A 27216-nucleotide genomic window follows, 5' to 3' on the forward strand; every position below is an offset into this window, starting at 1 on the left:
GGAGTCGAAATTACCGGGGCTTCGAAGCTTTGTTGCGACAACAAAAGTGCCATCTACATTGCCAGCAACCACACTTTCCATGAGAGGACGAAACATATTGAAATGGACTGTCATTATGTACGTGATGAATATCTTCGTGGGACAGTAACACTGCCATATGTCACTTCAGAATATCAACTTGCAAATTTCTTCACCAAAGCCCTGCCTGCTCCTCGCTTCTTGTTCCTCCTTGACAAACTTTCGGTCATTCCCCCGTAAAGTTTGAGGGGGGGTGTTAAAACATATGTAATAGTACCATAATACTCGATAGGGGTATTATGGTCATTTCACAAAGTACCCCATAGGGGTACTTATTTTGTTTCTCTTATTTCACTATTTTTTATTTTTCTTTTTATTTTTAAATTTGTATTTTTTGGATACCGAAAAGGGGCCCCACAATGGAGTCGTTGGGGCCCCCAACGGTCACATATGTGACCGTTGGGGGCTCCCAACGACTCTATTGGGAGCCCCTTTGGTCTCCTTTTCTTATAAATAAGGGGAACCCCCCATGTATGTGGTATTGCTCTTGAGAGCTCCTCTTCAATAATAGTGATATTATTTTTCATGTGTGTAGCCTTTTTATAAGGCCCTTTGTATATCCCTTAGTGGATTTCCTCTCTTGTGCTTGTTGCACTTGTCCGTGTGGGACATAGTGAATGCTTTAGCATTCTTGGTTTCTTCCGCTTATTTCATTACACCAGCCACGTGAGCAACAATCTTCAAGTGTGGCTATGGGCACACTTCCTGAGGCTCTATTCGATATTCTCGATCTAGCACAAGTCTCTTGAATGCCTCAATATAACATCAATAGAGCACCTAAGCTTTGATACCATGTAATGAAATACAAAAGAAGTGCTAATGTCACTTATGGACATACACAATCACAATGACCACTTATGGGTCAATTACGTAAATACAAAAAACACATAAATCAACTACTTATGGGCATACAACACATAAAAATATTGAATGTTATTGAGAAACAGCTCTAAGCAAAAGCTCTACAAAGAGTGGGGTTTCAACCCCATTATATACACGAAGGAGACCATGAGTGGCTGTTGGGGAGGCAAAATGTAGCCGATGGGGAGATCCCAATGGCTCTATGGTCAAATGACCAATAAGCCTAACCCTATTCTATAATGTACAAAAAATAAAAATAAGAGAAAAAAAAAATAGAAGAAGGGTGTACAATGTACAATTACCATAATATCGTTACATATATAAAAGACTAAAGTACCCCTATGTATATACATACAATTTTCGCTGTAACAACTGCCATGGCCCTGTATTTCGCCTCCGTACTTGATTTGGCAACAATTTGCTGCTTACGACTAGCCCATGATGCAAGGTGATCCCCTAGATAAACTCCATATCCTATCACCAAACACCGTGTCACATGGTGTCCTGCCTAGTCAGCATCATAATAAGCCTGTATGACCAAAGAGAGACCTGCACTTCTATCTGCACACACTCTATAAACCAGTTCATCCATGAGATTTCCCTTAATGTACCTCGAAATTTGTTTGGCTGCATCCATGTGACTGCATTTGGGCTCATGCATAAATTGAGATACTTGGTTCACAGTAAAAACCAAGTCTGGCCGAGTAAAGGTGAGGTACTACAGTGCCCCAACTAGGCTCCTGAAGACATGTGGTTTGCTAAGAGCTTCATTGTGTGGAGTACCTAGCTCCATTTTTGTATTTACCACAATAGGTGTTAAAATAGGTTTACAATCCAACATACCAAACTTGTTAAGAAGATCGAGAGCATACTTGTGTTGTGTGAGGAATATAGCCTTGTTTCTTTTGTCGACCTTAACTCCCAAAAAATACCTAAGGGTCCCCAAATCTTTCATATGGAATTTGGAGTTAAAAAAAAAAACTTTCAGCTCTGTAATTCAAGAGCTATTACTCCTTGTGATGATGATGTCATCAATGTACACTAACACTATCGTGAGATGCCTTCGATCATAGTGAATAAACAGTGAATAGTTACATTGGCTTTTGGTAAAACCAAGACTGCATAAAGCAGTGTTGAAGGTTTCGAACCATGCACCTGATGCCTGTTTGAGGCCATAAAGTGCTTTCTTTAACCTGAGCACTGTATTTCGAGAGTCTCCTTGTGCATATCCTAGTGGATGCTCCATATATACTTCTTCATGGAGCACTCCTTGAAGAAAGACATTCTTCACGTCTAGCTGACTTAGCTGCCGGCCGAGCAGCAGTTCCTGATCAATGTCAAGGGGATAGATGTTCGAGAAGCATTAGCCAGAGCTACAAGAAGCAGATCTTGGCCTCTCACGAAGATCAACGGAAGTCAGTTCATCGACCTGTTCGGACTCTATCGCAAGTATGGGGCCTACGAAGAAGTCAATACCTTGTCTCGAGCAGCGAAAGAAAGAATCCAGCATGCCATGGTCCTATGCACAGTGGGACTGGAGTTCTTTCAGGATGGTCAAAATTTCATCGATGTCAAAGTCGCCCAACTCTTTCGAAGATGGGGAAGCAAGCAGACCCGTCAGCTTTCGGTGTCCATGGCTGCTCTGGCCTTTCTCTACAGAGGCTTAGCTCGTTTCGCCCTCAGAGAAACCATCTTAGTGGAAGGATGCACGTATGCCTTGCAGTCGTGGTTCCTGCGACATGTACCGTCAAAAGCCAGTTCCTTCATATTCAATAGCAAGAAGCCGAAATCTATTGATCAGTACCGAGCCTTGATCGAGAGTCTGCACCAGGAAGAGATCCTTTGGGACTACTTTGACAGACGAGAATCAGTTCCTCGCTACACTTATGCTAGTAGCAAGCGATACAAATTGCTTGGCCCTTTCTTCTGTGTCGACTATCAGCCAGAGAGGTGTCTCAAACAGTTCTCGCAGTGGCAGATTTGTGTTAACACTCACTTCCCGACGGGCCACATGCCAGAGTTCGATATGCAGTCGGATCAATGGTCTGGGGCATACCACGTCACTAAATACACTTGGGACTCCTTCATTCCTTTGTCTATATTTCCTGGTCCTAATATATCGTCAGAAGAATGGTGGCAAACTGTCTGCCCACCTTCTCTTTGTATTTAAATTTTGTCATCAATAAAAATGCAACTTTTTGTTCTGATAGAAAGCTCTTTATGGCCAAATTTTTATTTTGTTTTATATGGTCACGATTCTCGTGACAACCTTATCCCCGGTGATGAAACCTTTTTCTTATATTCTTTCTTTATCTCTCATCGTGATGGACGACCTCGCCTAGGTCATAAGGCACATTTTTTGTCACCGCAAAATGGTGACACAATTATCGCAAAATTTGTGATGACCCGATCCCTGGTGATGGGATAACTTGTCTAAATTGTCTATCAGTTCCTTCTTTCATGTCTTTTTCTCGAAAAGGTCGCATTTTCAAAAATTCCTCCGGGCTCTAACCATTCCTCTATTTTCGCAGAAATCATCTGGCATTGTCAAAATGGTTCAAACCAGAGCTGGAAAAGAGACTGCTTCTCATCACAGTGACAGTGAAGTCGAAGCAATGGATTCTCCCAAATCGGTCAGGGGGTAAAATCAGAACCAAACCGATGACATAGACCCCGCCATGTACAACCTGTTCAAGAGAATGATGACCAGAATGATGTCAGAACAGGCTGAGGCTAATCAGAAGGAGATTGCTCCAAAAAGCAAACCAAAGAAGAAGGCTGTGAAAAAACCGGTCAGGATCGTCGGAAAGAAACTACAGCCTAACACCACTTCTGAAGAAACAAAATCAGTTGAAGAGTAATCAGAAGAGGAAGAACAATTTGTTTATCATCAGAATCCTCTGCCTATAAAGACTGCTGCAGAGCCCGAATCAATAAATAAGCCCATTCCGGCTAATGATTCAATGCAAGGGCAGATGCAAGAAATGAATCGGGCCATCAAAGATATTCAGGCCAAAAGCAAGGGCAAGCAGACATATTCTGGTGAAGATTTTTACCATGGCCTAGATGGGGATGACAATTTGGAAAATCTCCCTCACAAGTTCCTTAAGTTCGATGGAACAAGCAACCCCAAAACTCATTTGACCACTTTCTATGCTGAGTGCGGCCGTTTCAGGAAAGACAACCGGGCGTTATTCATTTGCTTTCCTCGCAGCCTAGAAGGTATAGCGGCCAGGTGGTATGCAGACCACATTAATCCTATCGAACTACGAGAGTTCGATAAGGTCGTAAATCTGTTCATTGAGCGCTTCATGTTCAATATCGAAGCCTCACCAACCCTCAACCATCTGTACAATTTAAAGCAAAATGAGAATGAGAAGGCTAGCAAATTCATCCACAGGTGGAGAAGCACCTGTAACAGAATGAAGGTTCCCATCTCAGAGGAGCACGCCTTACAAATCATTTTGAACCACTTTGCCCAGCCCTTGAGGAACCTCATTTCTACATCGCCCTCTAAATCATTCATCAAACTAATTGAGAGAGCCGAATGACTCAAGACTGACTTGGACAATGGTCTGTACGAAGGATATCCTTTTGTCAGAGGGAATCCTGATAAGAAGAAGAAGGCGCACGTCACCTGTTCTACATAGGTGAAGCCATAGGTGATGACATGAGGGATAACAACTCGAATGGTTCTCATCCGTATTACAGGGTTGAATGTTTCATCAAAATCTAGCCCCATGCTCCTGTATACACCCTTTTGCCACCAAGCGTGCCTTGTAGCATTCTATGCTCCCATCACTCTTATACTTAATCTTATATACCCAATGACATCCTATAACATTTTTATCTGGAGGTCTACCAACAACATCCCACGTACCACATTCTTGCAAGGCTGAAATGTCTTCATTCATAGCTTCAATCCATCGTTGGTTCTGTCATGCCTCATGATAGAATTTTGGTTCCTTTTTTTTGAAGAAGATTTGCTGCAAAGAGATGAAATTCTACTGAGAAAGCATCATAAGATACCCAACGTTGTGGAAGATGTCTTATCCTAGTGGATGTCCTTGGCTGTACCAATGAAGATAACTCAGATTCAGTTGGTGTTTCATTCACAATGGCATTAGAAGGGCCAAATTCTGGTTGCTGCACATCACATTTTGCTGATACTAGCGGAAGCTCTTCTGGGATTCCATCCTCTTTCTGAGTTTGACTAGTCTTTCTTCAGACATGTACCTGGGGATAAAATTTAAAGCTTTAAGAAGACGATTGTTTGGATGTTGGCTGGACAGACTTATCTGGATCAGCTGATTGGTTATTTTCTTGGAAAGGCAGCTGGTTCATACTCTTTTCTGCAAACGTTTTGGTACTGGGCCAAAAGAAGTGACCAAAATCTTTTTCCCTGATTTGATTGTCAACAAACACTAGTGGATACAATATCTTCATGGAAAACATGTTTGAAAATTATTAGCTTATGGAAAATAGGATTAAAACATCTATATCTCAAGTATTCATCATCATATCCCAGAAACCGGCACTCTTGGGCTCTAGGAGAAAGCTTGTTTCTTAATGATGCATGAATATGCACAAAACACTTGCTTCCAAAAAGCCGCATGATAGAATAATTTGGGGGTTTTCGATGGAGCAAAAGGAAATGACTTTCTCCTCCCAAATTAGTCAGGGGCATATAATTAATGCAATGTACTGCTGTATGGAAAGCTTCAGTCCAGAGATCATTTCTGACATGAGAATCCATCAACATAATGTTAATGTTTTCTCTTAGCTACTCCATTTTGTTGAGATGTTCTCGGACAAGACATCTCTCGTAATATACCATTCTCATGTAAATAGTTAGTAAATGCGAGACACATATTCACCACCATTGTCACAATGAAAACACTGAATCTTTCTGAAAAATTGGGTTTCGACATAGGACTTAAACTGTTGGAATGCTTGGAATACTTTATCTTTATGTTTTATGAAGTATATCCAAGTATATTTAGTAAAGTCATAGACAAAAATCACATAAAACTTAGTCTTGGGCATAGACAACAAGGGTGCTGGTCCCCATACATCAAAATGTACTAATTCAAAGGGAAACAAAGCTCTTTTATTAGATAATTCAAAAAACAATTCATGACTCCTAAATATGTGACAATTAGAACATAGAAATGACACTTTTTGAGTCTTATCTCGTAATGAGATAAGCTCTTTATTACATAAGATTTGAATAAAATTTGAACTACAAGGATCGAGCCTACGATGCCATAATTGAGCTTCTTGATTGACTTTTGCGACCTCTCAAACTAACACAGAGGAACTGGAACTGAGACTGAGACTCTTTTGAGCTTCGTACATAACATAGAGATTCTCTTTTCTTTCTCATTCAACGAGGATCTCCTTCGTAAGAGGGTCCTTCCCAAAAACAGAAAGGGAAGAAAAGACAATATGAGAATTTGTTTGTTCAACTAACTCATACAAATAACCGATTACGATGAATGTTTGAAGCAAGAAAGGTATTGGAAAGGTTAAGAACACCATGTTTGGTAGGGATAGTGACCATTTCTATGTGTGTAATGGGATGATGTTTCTGATATCTCGTAACTATACTACCATTTCCACGATAAGGCATAAGATTTGAGAGCTTACTGAAATCACCTGTTACCTGATGAGCAACACCTGAATCGACCAACCATACATTATGAGGAGACTGTGCACTAGATGATGCTGCCCATGCAGGAATATTTTGACTCCCATTCCAGACACTTTACCCATTCATACCCTATACCGAATTTGTTGGAGCATCATGTTGTACGCCCATTTGGCTGAATGACATGCTCAATGCATCCATATCACGGCTCAAACCAGCCATGGATGCAGGATAATTCTGCGGTGCAGTAGGTCGTGGTCCTGACAAGGACAGAGGTAGATATGCTCTAAAGGGTCGAGGATATAGAGCTGTGAGTGGCCTATACGTAGGAACATACCGTAAATATCTATCTGAACATGCATGACCCTTCTTTCCACACATCTGACAAACAACATTGGAATGTGCTTTGCGTGGCTCTTGCTTGTCCACTAGTAGGAATAGGGAGAAGACCACTCCCATTCCCTTGATAGCCATTTTCTGTCTGTCCTCTACCTCGTCCTCCATATCTAGGAGAATTATTGAAGTTATGAGAAGAGTTGTTAGCCACTAACACTTCATGTCCAGCATGCTGCCCTTCTTTCTTGGGGAATAATTCGAACATAGATTCAAACTCTGACAGCATTTTTCGCAGCTGATCAAAAGTAGGTCTTTGAGAGCATCCCATGTATATGGAAATGAATGTGTTATACTCATGTCCAAGACCCTTAATCGTGCGAGTACATGTCCTTATCAGATAACGGACTCCTAATTGCATCTAGCTGATCAGATATGTATTTAACTTTAATGAGAAAATCCTGCACCTTAGAATTTCCTCTCTTCAAAGCCCCAAGTTCAGTCTTCAGATACATTTTAGGAGTGGATATTTGATCGAACCACCCATGTAAAATCAACCATATCTCACGCGCAGACACACCTGTAGGAATATGCAGCAATACCTCTTGAGATAAAGTAGCTATAATAAAGGACACTACAACCTGGTCACTCTGCCAGGCTGTAAAATTTGGATTCTTGACTAGTGAAGGTACCGTGGACTGTTCACCTTCGTTGCTCTCTTTGGGTGTAGGGATAAGCTCGGGAAGCACAGTTTCAGTCCCGTCAAGGTGCCCCATCAAATCGTCGCTGCTGATGAATGAAACAATTTGATTCTTCCGAGTAACTAAATTGTTTTCATTCAACTTATTGGTTACGAATTGGTTTAAGGAGTGATAGGATTGGATGACACCATAGTGAGATTTCAAGAAGAGGAATAAAAACAAACACAGGAAAGCTGCATGTCACAGGAGACATGGAATAACACACCCATTTTTATTTTTTTATTTTGGGCTACAGAGATGGTAACGAGATCTGATTCTGTTTCACAGATCTGCCTTATCTTCCCTTAAATCCTTTTTTTTTTTTGAGATCTAGGGCAAAGGGAGACAATGGGATCACTGTAACATCAGATCTGATCATATGTACTTGGGTTTCAAGGTTTGATCCAAAATTGATCAGATTTAAGATATGAGGGTGAATAAAGAGGGAAAATCAAAACAAACTTGGGTTAAGATGAAAGAAAAAGGAGAAACAAAAACAACTAGACCTGCTGTAACGTAGATCTAATCAGATCTGATCAGAGGCCCTTTTTTTTTGTTTGGGTTTCACCTAATATCTATCAGATCTGAAGCAACAAGAGAAGGAAGATGAATTGAGGTGAAAAGAAAATAAGAGGAAAGATCAGATCTGCTTGATAACGTCAGTTCTGATAAAAAAAACTTTGGGTTTCAAGATCTGATCTAATATTGATCAGATCAGAAACACCAAGAAAAAAGAAATAAGAACACTGAGATGAAATCGATAAGGAAAAGGAATAAGAAGAGGTGGAAACAAAAAAAAATGATGGGTTAAACGAAAAGGAATGAAAAACCTGTATGGAATCAGCAACCTTGATTTGAGGTCTTATCGTTGCCCCGCTCATCGATCCGAGATGTACCCTGCAGCACACATTAGAGAGAAAGAAAGATAAAGAGAGAGTAAGAAGGCAATAGGGTCATGCCCTCTAGGTCACGCCTAAGTGATCTATTTATATTAAAACAATTCAGGGACAAAAATACCCCTATATACAGATATGAAATACAAATATATCACAAGACAAATAATTGTAGAAATACCCCTGGACATCACATCTATTCTTGACACCAACGGTTCTATTTAGAGCCGTTGGGGTCCCAATGACTCTCTATGGCCTCCTTCAATTGTGTATAAATGTGGGGGAAAAGCCTCGCTACAATGTAATGCATCTTGCTTATGTTAGATAAATAAAATCATTATTTTTTATCTCTTGTTTTTATTTTCCTTTAGTAGGTGTTTGTGAGTGAACCCATTTGTGGTTCTTTGAGTGTTCATTTTTGGTATTTTGGTGGAACTCTCTTGAGTGTCAACTCTTGGTGATTGAATGAACATCTTTGAAGAAACTCATTTTCTTACGCGCTTCAAATCCACTTATTGAGAGATGCTCTATGACCTCATATTTCTGTATGACACAAGTGGCAGTCAAGCAAATCACCACATTTCATACAATTTCTTTTGGTGCCACTAAATGTGTTTTGCATTCTTTTCCTTGGAATATAAGTTCATTCACATATCATGCTTGCTTCATCATTTCTAGAGTCAAAAGTTGGGCAAATATGATGGATTTGTTAGGAATATAAGTTCATTCACATATCATGCTCCAACCATAGAGTCGTTGGAGCCCCCAACGGTCACAAATGTGACCGTTGGGGTCTCCCAACGACTCCATGGGAGCCTCCTTTTGGGCTCTTCTTTTGAGGCCCTTGGCCTTCCTTTTCCTTCCACTCCCTCTTGTATAAATAGGGGTGAACCCAAAGTTGCCAGTCGAGGAAGCGGGAGCAGGAAGCGATACGGGAAGCGGGAAGCGAGGCACTTCTAAAATTTTAGGAAGCGGGAAGCGCGGGACAACTTAGGAGCGACCTAGGAAGCGTCTCGGAAGTGACCTAGGAAGCGTCTCGGAAGCGACCTAGGAAGCGTCTCGGAAGCGACCTAGGGAGCGAACCGGAAGCGACCTAAGAAGCGAAGAAGGAAACGACATAGGATTCGAGTGAGAAGCGAATAAGAAGCGAAAGGGAAGCGAAAATGTAATTATATATTTTTATTTTATCAAAAACTAAGATTTATGTCATCATTGACAAAATAAAACAACAACAACAACAACTACGCCTTCACCCCAAAACAATTGGGGTCAGCGATATGAACCAAAAAAGAAATTCATTTTGGGTCTTCCACATGAATCCTTTTCCTCCAATCATTTCTATCCAATGCCATGTCCTCGGTGAGGTTCAAAGCATTCATATCCTTTCCTATCTTCTCCATCCAAGTCTTCCTAGGCCTACCCCGACCTCTTTTAACTAATATATTTTCCCATTTCTCCAACCTTCTAACTGGAGCATCATTAGGCCTTCGCCGAATATGTCCAAACCACCGTAAACGATTCTCTCGCATCTTATTTTCAAAGGGTGCAACACCTACCTTCTTACGTATCTCCTCGTTCCGAATCTTATCTTTTATTGTATTTCCACACATCCATCTAAGCATCCGCATCTCAGCTACACTCATTTTTTGAATATGATGTCTCTTGGCAGCCCAACATTCCGTACCATATAGTAAAGCGGGTCTAATAGTCGTTCTATAAAACTTTCTCTTCAACCGCAATGGCATTCTACGATCGCACAACACTCCAGTTGCACTTTTTCATTTCATCCACTCAACCTTTATCCTATGATTTACATCTCCATCAATTTCTCCATACTTTTGAATGATGGATCCCAAATATTTGAAATAATCATTCACCGGTATTTCTTGCTCACCAAGCTTCACTAGACTCCCATCACTACTTCGTTGCTTACTAAACCGACATTCCATATATTCAGTCTTACTCTTACTCAACTTAAAACCTCTTGCTTCCAATGTCTGTCTCTATAATTCTAACTTAGCATTAACCCCAGCTCTAGACTCATCAATCAAAACAATATCATCAGCAAACAACATACACCACGACACATTTTCTTGAATTGATCTTGTAAGCTCATCCATTACTATAGCAAATAGGAAAGGGCTTAAAGCAGATCCTTGATGTAACCCAACCGTTATAGGAAAATTGGTTGTCACCCCTCCACAAGTGCGGATATTGGTTACTACTCCTTCATACATATCTTTAATTATACTAATGTACTTGAGAGAAACACCTTTCTTCATCATTGTCCACCAGAGAACGTCCCTAGGTACTCTATCGTATGCCTTCTCTAAATCAATAAAAACCATATGCAAATCTTTGTTCCTCTCTTTATATCTTTTAATAAGTTATCTAAGAAGATGTATAGCTTCTATAGTTGATCTTCCAGGCATAAAACCAAATTGATTCTCCGATATCATGACAACCTTCCTCAACCTAGACTCAATCACCCTCTCCCAAAGTTTCATAGTATGACTCATGAGTTTTATACCACGATAGTTTGTGCAATCTTGTATATCACCCTTGTTCTTATATAAAGGCACCAAAGTACTCTTCCTCCACTCATTAGGCATCTTATTTGTTCGCCAAATCAAGTTAAAAAGATTTGTCAACCATTCTAAACCTTTCTCTCCCAAGCATTTCCAAGCCTCGATAGGTATACCATCTGGGCCAACTGCCCTTCTTGATTTCATTTTCTTCAAAGCCTCTGCAATTTCTTTCTTTTGAATCTTGCGCATGAAGTCACAATTTATCTCATGAAAAGGAATGGAGAAGTCTCCAAGATCTTGAGCATGACTATCATTAAATAACTTGACAAAATAAAACATGTATAAAAAAAAAAACTACGCCTTCATCCCAAAACAATTGGGGTCGGCAATATGAACCAACAAAGAAAATCATTCTGGGTCTTCCACATGAATCCTTCTCCTCCATTCATTTCTATCCAATGCCATGTCCTCGGTGAGGTTCAAAGCATTCATATCCTTTCCTATCACCTCCATCCATGTCTTCCTAGGCCTACCCCGACCTCTTTTAACTAATATATTTTCCCATTTCTCCATCCTTCTAACTGGAGCATCATTAGGCCTACGTCGAATATGTCCAAACCATCGTAAACGATTCTCTCTCATCTTATTTTCAATGGGTACAACGCCTACCTTCTTACGTATCTCCTCGTTCCGAATCTTATCTTTTATTGTATTTCCACACATCCATCTCAGCATACGCATCTCAGCTACACTCATTTTTTGAATATGATGCATCATATAAAACATGTATATAGACAATAAATAATATAAGTTGTAATTATCTAACAAATGCATCATATTGCAACTGTCAAGGTTGTAGAAGATCATAATTCACATTCTTGTTGCAACCATTTAACAAATGCATGCAAACACTAAATAATGCATTAAGAAAACAAATAAATTTGATTAAAAAGCGTACCTTTTTCAACGAAAGAATCAAATGACTTGTTATTTGATGTTGTAAATCTTGTCATCTCTGCAATATAGAAAACGAGAAATCAATAAACTCAAAGATTACATAGAGATATGGTTAAAATTTTAAGCTATAAATTTATAAATTGTAAATTATAAGCTACAAAGTTCTAAACTCTAAACTTAAAATTAACATAATCCACTACTTCACTTCATTATGCAAGATTCAAAATAAAAGTATACCAAAAAAAGATTACAAGACCATGACAAAAAAGTAATATAAAAGTTTTTAAGTTGGACTACTCCATCTACATCATAAAAAAAAATAATTCGAGAGTTCATTAATCTGTCATCTTTCTCTTCTCTTTCAAGTCAGCAATAGATCGCGAACTTTCTGCATCATCACGTGTTTTTTGTCCTCCACGACCATGTCTTTTGCTCCTTCGTTCATTTCCTATAATGAATACGTTAAAAAAATAAAATTTTCAAAAACCATAATTTAAAATATAAAAAACACAATATCAACATACCTTGCCTAGGTCTCCGGCTAAAGAAACGATCAATCCGACCATGAGGAACTGATGATCGCTCTTGTATATCTGCAATTCTACTAGCTCTGATGGATTGATTTGTATCCTCTTTAACTTCATTTGTACGTATAATTATTGGAGGTAATAGAGCTCTTGGTTGTGCATCTTTATATTTGGATTTGGAAATAGTGCTTGATTGTTGTGCACTATCATCCAAATCTCTCCATCGCATATCCTCTAATCTCAACGTATTTTCTTTCACAATAGGAAGTTCTGGATTGATATCCCATTTTCGACTAGGCCCTTCTTTATAGCGAGTGTTGCACCTTTTATAACAATAATATAAAATATGAATGCTAATAAACAATCAATGATAGAAAAAGAGAAAAAAAATACCAAAACAAAAGTACAACACAGTTTAATTATACCTCTGTCAATCAATCGAAGATTGGAATGAATATACACTAAGGTATCAACACGATCTTCATTGAGCCTATTTCTTTTAACATTATGAATGTAACTATAGGTGCTCCACACTCTTTCTGCAGAAGATGTGCTAATAGGTTGAGATATAACCTTAATGGCTAATGCTCTCAACTCCGGTGTATCACCACCATAAAAACGCCACCAATTAAGCACTGACATTGTAGGATTCAGTGCATCTATTCTTGCTGTATTTCGGCTAAATCTTCCACTTTTTGATGCAAAAGCCACAAGTTGTGACCTATAAAGTGTAGATAACTCTTCATTTCCAGAAGATATGACTTCAAGCGCGAGCATTGCACCGTCTAAGATATCATTATCCTTTTCTGCAAAAAAAAATGTTTAGTAACTATAACAAGAAAATGCAAATGAAATAATAAAATAATTAAATCATTTAACTTTAAACTTTATTAAATAGATAGAATTAAATTTTTACCAGGAGAAACTCGTTTGACCCCTCCTGCTGCTCGGATTTTGAGATACTCCGACTCGTAATATTTTGGAGTAAGCATGTGAGCTAGACTATGGAGAGGCACATTCATTCTATCCCATGTATTTGAGACAATCTTATGAATCTTTTCATATAAATCTGGTTATCCTTTTAGATTGTCTTTGATTTCCCTCAACATGTTGTCCATGCTTTCATACACTTCACCAATTATAGGACCTTCCTTATCACAAAATTTAATCATCTTATAGATGAGTTTTGTAATCAATAATGCTAAACGTACAGAATCCCAATATTCTTCATCAAGAACAGTTGTTTCTGTTGTAACAGTTTTTTTTCATAGTTTCATCCGTGCATGATTGCTTCAAATCGCTCCATTTATCTGAAATTACTGTGAGCCTTAAGCTCTCCCTCACATCAAGCAAGCATTTCAAAGTAGTATAATGTGAAAAAACCTTGTTTTTGCAATGTTTATTAATTCTAATTTTTCATTGCTTCTAAAGATTACTAGTGCTTTTGAATGATTTGTGATATGCTTCACAATTTCTTTACTCTGCAAATATGTTTCTCCCAACTACTGAAACTCATGTGCCAAATCCTTGAAGATCAAATTAAGTGTGTGCACAACACAAGGTGACAAAAAGATATACTTGTACGTTTGTTTTAATTATTCACCTGCTAACTTGCAATTTGCTGCATTGTCTGTAATCACTTGCACTACATTAGAAGGCCCCACAAGTTTAAATTCCGTCTTCAAAAACTCGGCAATGTTTGCAGCTAACTATTGCACATTAAAAAATCGCTTGCATATAAGAACATCGAGCCAAAACAGTTTGAGGTAAGTATATTTATCAAGTGTTTGTTCTTGATATTTGTCCAACCGTCTGAGACAATGGAAACTCCAAACTCCTCAAACTTTTCTCGAAATTCATTTAACTCCCTATGAATACACTCTTTCTCACTGTCAAGCAACATTGTTTGCGCTTTTTCATATGATGGGGGTTTATATCTGGGCACTTTACTAACTGCAGATATCATCTCTTCCCAATATGGTGATCAAAGCACATTGAAAGGTATGCCATTTGCACACAAAAATCTGATAATTTTGTGATCTACATCATCTCTTTCTACCTTTTTAAAGGTATCACGAATATCAACTGTTTTTCGGCTTCCACTAGATGATGTAGTCATATTAATAGGCTTATTCGGAGTATCAATTCTTGATCTCCTCAACTCAAATGCACTTGATGAAACCTCCACTCGACGAACTTGCCTCTTAATTTTTTTTGCCAATTCTGCATTTTTTGCAACTACAGGGCAAAAGGCAATCCCAACACTTTGTCCCTTTGGAGATCACATGAGACGTGCAAAAACTCGAGTATACGACCCATGATAAATATTTTTGCAGTGCCTGCACATAAAAACTTGGGTTCCACCTTGATTTCCTTGTCCACTCTTCTTTTGTTTCAATACATGGCACCATAGCATTGTTGTTTTATGCATGCTAGGTGGTTCATCATCTTGGTCATCTTCAGAATAGTAGTCATCCAAGTCATATTCTTCTTCATCTTCCTCATCAAAACAATTTTCGTTTATGTCCTCAAACTGATATGGACAAGCAGAAGACCTCTTCTTGCCCTTCCCAACACCACTAGATGATTCATGCTCCAAATTGTACAAAGAATCGTCATCGTCATCAGAATTATCGTGATCATAGCTTGAGATGGTCATTAATGAAGCAAAGAACATGCAAATATATCTGCATCATAAAAGTATAAGAATCAGCCTAAAACACTTTAAAAAAACTATTATTAAGAGTAAATGATGGAGAGTGAAGAACACAAATCATTACTCATAATTTACCAATTACTAAAACAAATAAATAAACATCATTTAAGGAGGTGAAATATCTATGATTCTATAATATACTATGATAAAGCAAACAAAATTTAAAAAAAAAAGTTCTTTCAAAAGTTTGCATTTATGAAAAAATGCCAAAATAAGATAACATAACAATGAAGAAAAACAAAATTCATATTGGCTGACTGTTACTAGCAATAATGATATTTATTTAAAATTTTAAACAACTACCTGCAACATACTAGTTGCCCCACTCTTCTGATAGAGTAAATGAGCCGAGCCTGGGTGTGCCCACGCTCGGTATATCAAAAATTCATACTTAATAGGGATGATAAGCTCAATCATGCTTGGTATACATTTTGTATAATATGTTTTTATAATATGAATTCAAGAATTTTCCTATAATATAGTTTTTATATATTATAGGATACTTATAAGTATCTCTTTTGTTTTGTTTCTTTTATCATGCTTGGTTCACTTGATCAACATGTAAGTTCAGAATTCACATAAAGCAAAATCACTTTAAGAGATCAAGGAGAGAATAGAAGTCTGCAAGATCAAACACCATAATGAAACCATAAGACAACTTGTGGAGGCAGAACATGTTTTTCATTGACTTTGAAATTGAAAACAATAAATCAATAATCCATATATATCCAACAATAAAAGAATAATAAAAGTGATCCAGTCAATCTGATCAGGAATCAGGATTCAAGCAATCGTCAAAATGACTTAAAAGTTAAAACCTACAAGAATGATAAAAAATACTGCATTAACCCTTATTTCTAAAAAAGACGATCAAATAAACTCAGTTAAACCACAAAATGTGAAATGTTTCTCAACCAATATACTGTTCATTCATGGGTCTCAAATAAGAATATAAATGATCATCATATGATAACACAAAAGATAAAGACCATCATGTTATTGCAACGGGAAAATGAAACAAATAGTCTCTAACAATCCCCTCTTCCCTAAATGTACTTTCTAGAGAGAATGAAGGAATCAAACCTCTACTCACGAGCTGAACCTCACACCACACAAGTCAGACACCAGCCCTATATCACTCGAAAACTCTTCATCAAAGCAAAATATGGGCCTCCCGGTCCAGTTAAATTTTTTTTTTAAAAGCTCAGTCCTAGCCCAGCTCCGATTCCATATGAAATAGATTTTTATCCATTTTTGTAGCCCAACCCTGACTGCAAAAAATAGTTTGATTTGTCCATATGAAATAGATTTTTATTAATAATTGTAGCCATTTTTATTTTATCTTAAAAAAAAGGAGGATGCTGCCCCCGAACCCCTATCACACCAATTTTTTTTCTTGCTACAACACTATTTGCGCCCCCCCCCCCCCCTCACATGAATCCTAGCTACGCCACTGCCGGTGGTGCTCCCTGTTGAAGCCTCCTTTCCCAACCTTCTCCTCCTTTGTGTGTCTCTGTCGAGCCACCCCCCCATGCCCAAGCCACTTGCCATGCACAGGTGGTCACACAGAGGTCCTCCTCTCCCTAGGGCTCGCAGTTGGCAGAACCCAACCGCCATCAACCCCTCCAACCAAAGTTACAAACCCTTGCTTCTTGCCGTCCCCTTTTCACCAAGGACCCGACCGATCCAGATTCGAGATAGAGAGAGTGACAGAGCGTGAGAGAGGGGGGTAAGAGAAGATAGCGTACCTGAAGGTCCTGAACATCTTCATCGTCGGAAGTCGGTGGAGGTCACCGGAATTTTTTGAGGTCGCCGGAACTCGGAGCTCGCCGAAAACTTGAGAGAGAGAGAGAGAGAGAGAGAGAGAGAGAGAGAGAGAGAGAGAGAGAGAGAGAGAGAGAGAGTGAGAGGAGTCAGAAGATACGCGTGAAAAAACAAAACCCTAAGCCCCTTTCGATTTTATTTTTTCACAGGTTTTGTAAAATACCCATTTTATCCTCAGTAAAAAATATATTCATGTGTAAAAAAAAATTTAAGGGCAAATTCGACCTTTCCATAATAGCGTCCCCCTTTAAAGGGGTACGCGTACCCCTTTAAAGAGGTACGCGTCTCCCATTAAAGAGGTACGCGTCTCCCTTTATTGGGGTACGTGTCCCCCTTTAAAGGGGTACGCGTACCCCTTTAAAGAGGTACGCGCTTCCCTTTAAAGGGGGACGCGCTTTCCATTAAAGGGGGACGTGCTTCCCTTTAAAGGGGGACGCGCTTCCTCAATTGAACCTGCGCTTCCCCTCTCGTTTCAGAAGCGCTGCGTTTCACGCTTCCGAAGCGCATACCGGGGAAGCGCGCTTCCCCTATTCTATAGACGTTTCCGGTAACTCTGGGTGAACCCCTTGTATGTATGTATTCTTGAGAGCTCTCTCTCTTTTCAATAAGAGGCTTTTTATATTGTTGCCTTCTTAAAGGCTTGTGTTTGTATTGTCCCTTTGTGGACTTGGCTATTGTCTCTTTTGTTTGACCATTGTAGAACATTGTAAGTGCTTATAGCACTCTTTGTATTTCCGTATATCTCATTACATGCATATGTGCACCACCAATATCAGTATTTTTCTCAAACCATGTTTAAGGGAATTTTAATATAAACAGCTAAAAGTATCGTGACAAGTCAGCGAAATTTATGAAAATATTATCATGACATTTTTTCCAAATTTCCAAATTTTAATTTTTATAAATTTTTTACTTGTTATTGTTCAAAAAATGCCGAGGTTTTCTTGGAAAAGGCCATTTACTCTCTTGTGGAAAAGCCTTGATGACATTATCTCAAGAGCTACATTGGTAACTCTACTGAGTGGGTGAGTGTATTCTCCAAATCTTTTTGTTTTTTCAATTTAAGTTTTAATCTTTTTTTTTAAACAAAAAGGAAATTGTGATAAAATTGAAAAAGGTAAAATGAAAAATATCATGATAATTTACTCAGATACTGAATTCTTTTAATTTCTATTATTAGTTGTTTTACTTTTTAAGTATTCCATCTCTTTCTCGTGAAAAACTACATTCTTTCAAGAAAAACACTTGCCGATAGTATTGTGGAATCCTTTTTTTTTTCTTTTTCTGCAATATCTAATTTTATCATTGATAATTTTGGAGTTCCTTGACCCCTCTCTCAAGTTGTCACAACACTATCATGTTCCACCATGACTGCCATTATCTTCACCATAACATAGACTCATTTGTCAGTAAGGCCATCACCAGGCAATGACATGAAATTGTATGAAGAATTTTATACTGTCAAAAAGTCAAAAGCATGTCATGATCGGGGATGCTAGCACCTTACGTTGTCAAGCTCAAGCTCTCTCTCTCTCTCTCTCTCCTTAGGATATACACACAGAGTGACCATAATATTGAATTACTGATCATGTTACTTTTCTGAAGCAATATATATGTGACATGGTATAGAATTTTTCGTCTCCAGGAGTGATTCTTTTGATAGGAAGGAACCCAATAACGAAGCCTTCAAAGCTGGACAAATGTTGCCTGTCAGAGGATCCAAAGGTGCTGCTGTAGGCGAACTTGTTGAGATGTTACAGAACGCGGCCCCACTGAGACAAGATGGAAATTGTTCATACCAGCAATGTCAAGCTGCCAAACCTCAAATGTTGGATCCAAAGTCAAACCAAGCAGGGGATTTGGAAACTGTGCAACCTGCTTACCCAAGCGTTGTCTCAAATTCAGGGGTTGGCTCTTCAGTGTTTCTCTTGTCAAAGACCAAAGCTGATGCGATCGAAGAACTTAAGTGCTACAGTAAAATGAAAGAATTGTTACTTCAACAAGGTGGACCTTAAATGTCGGATTGCGACTTCATAATCTGGATTCAGGCATGATACTGGCTTGCTCGTATATATGCACAGGCTCTTTTTTTCTGATGATCCATGGCTTATTAGATTATGTTTCCATTGACATCCTGCCATCATATGAAAATTGAGGTACTTTGCTCAGTACTAATATTCTTCATATTGGTGAGCTTATGGCATACGTGATTTTCATATTCTTAGATCCAGAGTAACAGGTTGGGCTTTTTCTTCTTTATGTATATATATATATATATAAGTTCTTCCCCCTCTTGGCAAAAATGTGAATAGTGCAATGTATCTATTTTAATTATTTCATACTGAAGCTTAGAGTTACCTCAGATACCATATCAGTGTTTGTAGGGGTGCCCCCTGCTAGTGTAAATATTTGTTTTATCTGGAAAAGGTGCACGGAGGGGAGCTTTGTTACTGTAAATAACAATGAGATGTGTACAGTCATATGTTTGATATTTCACTCCTATTTTCTTTTCTCAGTTCACATTAGGCTTTCACTTGCGCACTTGAGGCATGCTTAAGAGTGAGAAAATACATGGGAAAATGTTTTATATGAAAGTCTATCTCTTATCTCCTAACACAGAAATCTTTTCATGGATAAAACTCTCGCATTCATAGCCCTTCAAAGTGTTTTTGTTTGTGTACCTTTTGTGCTTGTTTATGTTTTTGTGAACATAAAAATAAACAGATGCATAACTAAAATATAAATGATAGTTATAGTATTCATTAAGTAGATTAAGTGAAATGGTTGATTACCTTTATAAAATTGCTCAGCCACTTTCCAGAAGGTCTTGGAGTATCTTCAGGCTCCAAAGTTGGTGTGAATGGACGTCACACATTGGCATCCTTGATTGACGCCCTGTTATGGAAGAAAAAAATTTCCCTCGTCATGAAAGTCTTTTTTCTTTGAAAGCCCAGCTAGGATTAGGCAGACCCCTATCAGTTACACAACATACCATTGGGGTTTGAACTTGCAACGTCCCAGAACATGGTGACGTGCACTAACAGCTCCTACCAAATTGGTAATGAGGAATCTTTAACTCCCTGACTTGACAATCCAATTTGGACGCATAGATGATCAGGAGAGCACAGAATTTTGTGGTTATAATTAGGAGGCTTTACATTTCTGTTTGTTATATATATACTAGAAAATAGCCCCATCCTAAAGAACGGGCCACATGCACGTGCACCACACACACATACATAAACCAAACATGATAAGTAAAACAATGCGAGGCATACATGAGCACTCGTAGAAAATGATTATGCATTGGTTAACAACCTAACATATTTTAATTGGGCTGTTAGGTTGTGCTGTAGCTACTTAAATGGATGAATTTCTGGTAGATCTCTCTCTCTCTCCACATAAACTATCACCTCCATCACCACCATTGCAGCCTCTATCATCATCATCATTACCACCACCACCACCTTCACCATTACCACCACCACCACCTTCACCATTACCACCATCACTACCATCACCACCACTCATACTTTCCTCTTTTTCTTTTAATTTTAGTTTAAATAATTGGTAATCAAAATGTTTAATAGATTAAAAATAAAGGCAAGATTCTTTTTTATAAAATGTGATTTAATTTAGGCATTTAAAAATAAATAAAAATAGATCTAAGGCCTTAAAAAGTTAAAACAATTATTTTTTTGTTCACTAATGCCCCTAATCCCTCCTTTATTAGTGTGTATATATATATATATATATATATATATATATATATATATATATATATATATAGAGAGAGAGAGAGAGAGAGAGAGAGAGAGAGAGAGAGAGAGAGAGAGAGAGAGAGAGAGGTAACTGCCTAGTACAAGTGAATAGGTATTTTTGAGGTGTTTTGGCAAATTTGACCTTGCAGATATGTTTGGCATAGTCGGTTTGCTAAAAAAATGACACTTGGATCATGTTTCTACCATTCACCCACTTTCACCATTGAACCTCGAAACCCATGCCCTGAAGTGATTGCATCAAAAAGGGTCACGCGACATAGTCAAAAGCCTTACTAATATCCATTTTTAGCATGAAATATGTTCTGCTTGCAGAGATGTTGTGGATGGCATGCCCATGGCATCTCCCCACCTTAGAAAGAAGTATGATCTCGGATCTGCCAAGCACCTTTAGCAAGTTTGCATTGCAGAAGTCCACAAAGAATAGGAGTAAGAGTGGACCAGGTCCCGAAACAAAAGAGAAGTCAACAGGGTACCCATCAAGGTCGGGCAACTTCAGGCAAGATAGGCATTTGACTGCTTTTAGAATTTCTGATAGTTGGAATAGGGCTTCCAATGAAGATGATTGTGCTGGGCAGAGCTTGTGGTATAGTGAGGGTGATATAACCCCCCTGATCATCAGTGGCGTTCAATAAATGAGAAGCAATTTGTCAGCAAGTTGACCCCTCAACAACCACGCCCTCTATCCGCATGAACTGAAGCTTGTTGAAACAATTTCTATTAGAGGGGTATCAGTGGAAGAAATGAGTATTTTCATCCCCCTAGCCAGCACACTCTGGAATGCTGGTGCCATTTAAGCTCTTCCCTAATACATCATTCTTTGATGCAAGCTATCAGCTCCTTTTCATGGGTGGATGCGGATGGGACCCCCAACCACCAGCCTGGCTCTGCACAGGTGCTGAAGCTGAGGTGGACAAGGCCTGCAACTCAGTCTCCCATCCATCAATCAGGTGGAACTTAGTGGCCCTAGCAGACCTCAGTCATAACCTGATCTCACCCCTCAAGCGGGATAGCTTCCGGTGCAAACAGCATGCTGCCGAAGTCCCAATTGGTCACGGCAACAGGAAAAAATATCAAGTTATCATCGCCTATTGGAGTCTCACATAGCCCAGTGGCTTCAAAAAATGAAAAAATGCCTCATGTCACTGAAAATCTTAATTGTATTTTATATGCATATATGTAGGAAGCAGATTAGGTAAGACGTTTTATGTAAAACTCCAATGGAAAGTGAAGTCTGCCCTATGTGGTGGGACCCAGTATATACCTTTGGATGCAGAACAAGAGGAGTGCCATGTTCTGTGTTGTCATTTTACAATAACCTTGAAAAATGCTGGTTTACCTTATTTTCTCTTGAAGGTAGAGAGAGAGAGAGAGAGAGAGAGAGAGAGAGAGAGAGAGAGCATATTGTCATTCAATTGCTTTTATGTGTCACTTATCGCTGCGAGCCTCAAGCGGCAGGATGCAAGGGGGCTCATAAGATTGTGGGCCCCATGAGCACCTCTCCCACGGTACATGCATGTTCTGATCTGATCTATGCATATTTGGATCTTTATCCAATTCAAATATGAATTCAATGAGGTAATAAGGTTCCTTGCTCCATCTGCCCAACCATCTAATTCACGGATTGTGGTCAACTGGACATCTCAAAAAAACTTGATAACAATTGCATTTTCATGCTCAAGTTTATGACATGGCATGTAAATAGAGGAGATTCAGTGATCGGACTCGATCCAATCTCTGTATGCCACGTCTCCCACGGTTAGGAGTAGGGGTGTCAGCAGGTTGGTTTTTACCCAGACCTGATCCAGACCAAACCCTATAGGGTCCGGTTATGGTGACAAATAAGAAGACCTGATTAAGACCTGGGTCCGGACCCGAAGATCCGATTAATACATGGACCTGGGTATAGTTTGTAAAATTTTATACCAAACCCAGGCCCGACCCAAGTTCTGATTAAGACCCACAAATTTTCAATGTAAAAATGATAAAAAATATTATTTTACCTGGGTTTGGTTCATGTAGTTCTTAGTGGGTCCAGGTATGGTTTCTCTTATAGTACACCTGATTAGACTTGGGTCTGGATCTGATACCATACCTGAAAATCTGGTCCGAGCCTGGTTCCACTTGAGTCTGAACCAAACCTCACCCGTTGACACCCCTATTAGGAGGAGGGACGTGTGTGTGTGTGTGTGGTGGTGGTGGTGGTGGTGGGGGGGGGGGGGGGGGGGGGCAATGCATGGCATCCAAACATTGGGCCCTAGTATTTTATGTGCTCTCATGTAAATGTTGAAATTTGGAATAAAAAAAGCTATGTGACAATGACACACCACTTGCATGGTGAATGACACGAGTCAGACACCCTATGACATGGTGACACAACTTTGATGCATTCGAACATTATTTTAATATTTTAAATTTCTTTTTAATATTCTTAATAACATGTTAACAAAAATGTACTTTGTAGATTAAAATACTAAAAAAAGTTTTTATTTGTTTAAAAAACTAAAAAACTGTGTTGCCGTGTCCTAATTTTTAAAACACTTTTGAGCTCACGTGTTGAACTCGAGTCACGTGTCAGGTCGTTCCGGTATATTTATCACATAGGTTTTAATCTTTCAACATGAGAGAGAAGGGATAAGTTAGATTAATGGGAAAAGAGTGTGCATTCTAGAAGACCTCCATCCTTCCATTATCTCTCACATTGCGTTTTAACATGAAGTGGGTCACCCCCACATCATGATGCTGTCTGTCTTTAGATCCTCTCTCTCTCTCTCTCTCTCTCTCTCTCTCTCTCTCTCGTGGTGATCGATTCAGCAATCCATTATCCTTTTATTAAGAATATACAAAACGAAAATGGGGAAGAAACGCATCCCATTTACGTGTCACTAAAGTTTATAGGGTAGGCAGCTGGTTCAGAGAATCATAACAAAACAAACAGAAATATTTGTTTTGAAGTCCCTCCTCGGCCTTTGGCCTTTCCCTCATTCCAAGGGACCATGCATGGGTTACGCATGACTTTAAGACTGGTACACACTACCTTCCCATATCGCCTTCATTTTCCTCCAATTTTCTTGCTCTGCTTTCTTTCATAAGCATCTTTACATGTTTTTAATCTTATCTTGATGTTGCTTTTACAATCATTGATGCTTGTACATGGAAAAAGATATACTTGTTACAATTAGCATATCCTATTGTTACTTAAGTACTGAGAGAGAGAGAGAGAGAGAGAGAGAGAGAGAGAGAGAGAGAGAGAGAGAGAGAGAGAGAGGTAAACCCACTGTTACTAGGAGAAACTACTGTGCAGTTGAGTATGAGAGGGGAGGTATGGTAGTGGCTTGATATCTTAGCTAAGTAGGTCTTGGTTTCATAGGAGAATATCCCCAACATACCTAGGGGGCCGGGGAAACAAGAAAGGGGGCAAATGAAAGTGAATGGTAATACTGTTGAACCGATTTTTGTCTCTAACTTTCTAAAAAGTGTATTCCTGCTATTATTCAATTAAAAAGTTAGCAAGATGTGAAACCATATTAAAGGAGCAACTGATTTGGAATAAAACTATATACTAAAAGAATGGATCCAAAGGTGGATAGGAAAGGCCATACATCATTTCCCTGTTATCAAACAGAATGATTGTCTTGTAATGTTAAATAGATCAAAAAAAAGTGCAAACATTGACAATGTGTCTCATAAAATGCTGAAATCATAGTGAGGCAGAGTCCCATTTCTCGAGCACTACTAGAACACTTAAAATAATGTAAATCATTTCAAGGAACGTTAATTACACCTTTGACTACTTTTCTTAATTATAGAGATAATGAGGTTCATTTTACATAGTTTTATCCTTACTCCCCCAAAACTTACATTGCCAAATTTAGTGAGAGAAAAAGCATCCGAAACTAAGTGGATGACACCAAAATGACCATGTATGATCAGGGTGGCCCACTTTCACTTTTATTTCTTAGTGCTCATCTCCACTCATCAACAGGACAGGAGCTGCTCTCCCGTATACAGATTTCTATATATGTGTGTGTGCCTTGTGCTAGGCTTGTGCCCTCCACACGCTTAGAATTTCTCCAGTAACTTTCATCCTTAGAATTTTCTTCTTTCTTGGCCTACTTCTTTGGAGGCAAGCTGGGAATTTTCACACTTGGTGCGATTTTAACACACAAGACACCTTGGTGAAGATACTGTGACTCAAACAACTTAGCTCTCATACTGCACCATTTCTTCTTCTTTTTGTTATTATTATCATTATCATCATCATCATCATCACTACCACCATCACCACATCCAACTTAATTGCTACACTAGACCATTCTTATTATTATTATTACTAATCATCAACATCATACCAATATCATCATATCATTATCGCCATGGCTAAAGTAGTTATTGATGTAAGTGATCACGAATTGAAAGGCAAAGAAATCGATTTTGATTACTCACAAAGGTCTCAGTGGTTGAGGGCCGCCGTCCTCGGTGCAAATGATGGCCTTGTTTCCACAGCCTCTTTGATGATGGGAGTTGGTGCAGTTAAGCAAGATGTGAAGGCCATGATTTTATCAGGCTTTGCGGGACTACTTGCCGGAGCATGCAGCATGGCCATCGGCGAGTTCGTGTCAGTCTACTCACAACTGGACATAGAGGTATCCCAGTCGAAGAGGGAGAAGATGAGGGGTGAAGGAGATGATAAGAGTGGAGCAGAGGGAGGTAGTGGTGGTAGTGGTGAGGAGGGGGGCCAACTGCCGAGGCCATTCCAGGCAGCATCTGCTTCTGCACTAGCCTTCACTGTTGGTGCACTTGTGCCTCTGCTGTCTGCTGCATTTGTAAGGCAGTACACTGTGAGGGTTGGGGTGGTTGGAGGGGTATCAAGCCTTGCACTGCTGGGGTTTGGTACCCTGGGTGCAGTGCTGGGGAGGGCCCCTGTGGTGAGATCCTCAGTGAGGGTCTTGGTTGGGGGCTGGGCGGCCATGCTGCTCACCTTTGGGTTGATGAAGCTGGTTGGGTCCAAAATGATGTGAATGGATAAAGGGGGCGGGGGGGGGGGGGGGGGGCAGTCTCTCTTTTAAATAATCTTGGTTAATTTGCTATCCTCTCCCTCTCTAGAATCTGAGTTGTAGAATGAAAATAAGATGTGTAGGAACAAGCTCAAAGTGTCATGTATTGGCTGATGATTAATGTAGCCCAACATGCATGATCACTAAAATTAAGTGATCAAAATAAATAAATATTATTTAAATAACTGAAAAGGGTACCTGGTAGTGCATTCTCTATCTCTCTCATGGTGGTTCTGTACCATGATACCATAAAGTGGTTGGTATACGAGAAGGTTTTATTTATTTTTGAGATGGTGAAAATCAACTCCTCACAATTCATAAAAATAAGGGGGTTTAAAAATGAAAACTTTAACACATAAAAATAATAAATAGAATATGCTAAACGTGAACCAATGGTTAGATTTTGCTTTTCAAGCTTAGATCTATATAAATCAAGTGTACCACCATAGAAGCGTGCTATGAGTGTGTATGTGCGCATGCCTTAGTTTTGGATCAAGCAATTGCAGAGTGCAAGCAAATATTTGATGGTATGTGCGCATGCCTTAGTTTTGGATCAAGCAATTGCAGAGTGCAAGCAAATATTTGATGCTTTAAAAGATCATATTTATGACTATGAGAATTCGTCTCTATCCAAGCTGGGTATTGGTGATCTCTTTCCATATTCGGTTAAGATCTCTATTGATAAGGATCTTCAATGATCCTATCGATATTTTGTGAAGATTATATTGCCTAACAATCAAGCAATAGATGTGTAGCTTGCCTTTCTTATCTTCTGAGAAAAATGTATATAAGGGATACACCGTGTATATGAAAAAGTGTGGGAGAATACAAATTCAGCCTTTCCCATGGATGCAGGTCTACATTAGACCGAACCACGTAAATATTGTCTCCATTTTGTGAGTGTGGCGTGCATTTTTATTGCTCTTCAATGTCAAAAATCCACAAGCCAATGTGTGATTCCTAGCAAACAAACCATATTAAAACACATCCATAAGGTCGTGTCTGCTATGGTTTGTTTGCTAGGAATCACACATTGGCTTGTGGATTTTTTACATTGAAGAGCCCCTAATAAGCCACTTTTTGAAAGTTGGATCTCATTAATACTCGGTGTATCACATTTCCTTGTAGATAAAATTTCTTTCCTAGTTCAAAAAATTTCAAATTTCAAATTTCAAGCAATTTTATAAACTTTCCTCATTTATGTTTATGAAAAAATTTACTTAAGTACATTAAAAGAGTGCCAAATAAACAAAACTCGAAACATTATTCCAAA

At 38.9% G+C, this 27216-nt stretch overlaps 1 protein-coding gene and 1 pseudogene across 2 annotated transcripts in view; both read left to right on the top strand.

Moving 5' to 3' along the window:
• LOC149837963 (autophagy-related protein 13b-like) overlaps positions 1-19206 on the top strand; it is a 51067-nt gene extending 31861 nt beyond the window's left edge. Inside the window, exon 3 of one of the 2 annotated variants that reach the window (XM_090006294.1) lies at positions 18753-19206. In XM_090006294.1, coding sequence (XP_089862420.1) covers positions 18753-19122 — 370 coding nt within the window. In that variant the 3' untranslated portion in view covers positions 19123-19206. Of the gene's footprint in view, positions 1-18736 lie in introns of both variants that reach the window. The other variant, XM_090006296.1, reaches the window with a different exon arrangement.
• A 6056-nt stretch (positions 19207-25262) lies between these two features.
• On the top strand, positions 25263-25907 carry LOC149837964 (vacuolar iron transporter homolog 4 pseudogene; annotated as a pseudogene).
• Positions 25908-27216: the final 1309 nt, after the last annotated feature.

Source organism: Nuphar pumila, chromosome 5 (assembly GCF_984573655.1).
Source record: "Nuphar pumila chromosome 5, dmNupPumi1.hap1.1, whole genome shotgun sequence".
Lineage (NCBI taxonomy): Eukaryota > Viridiplantae > Streptophyta > Magnoliopsida > Nymphaeales > Nymphaeaceae > Nuphar > Nuphar pumila.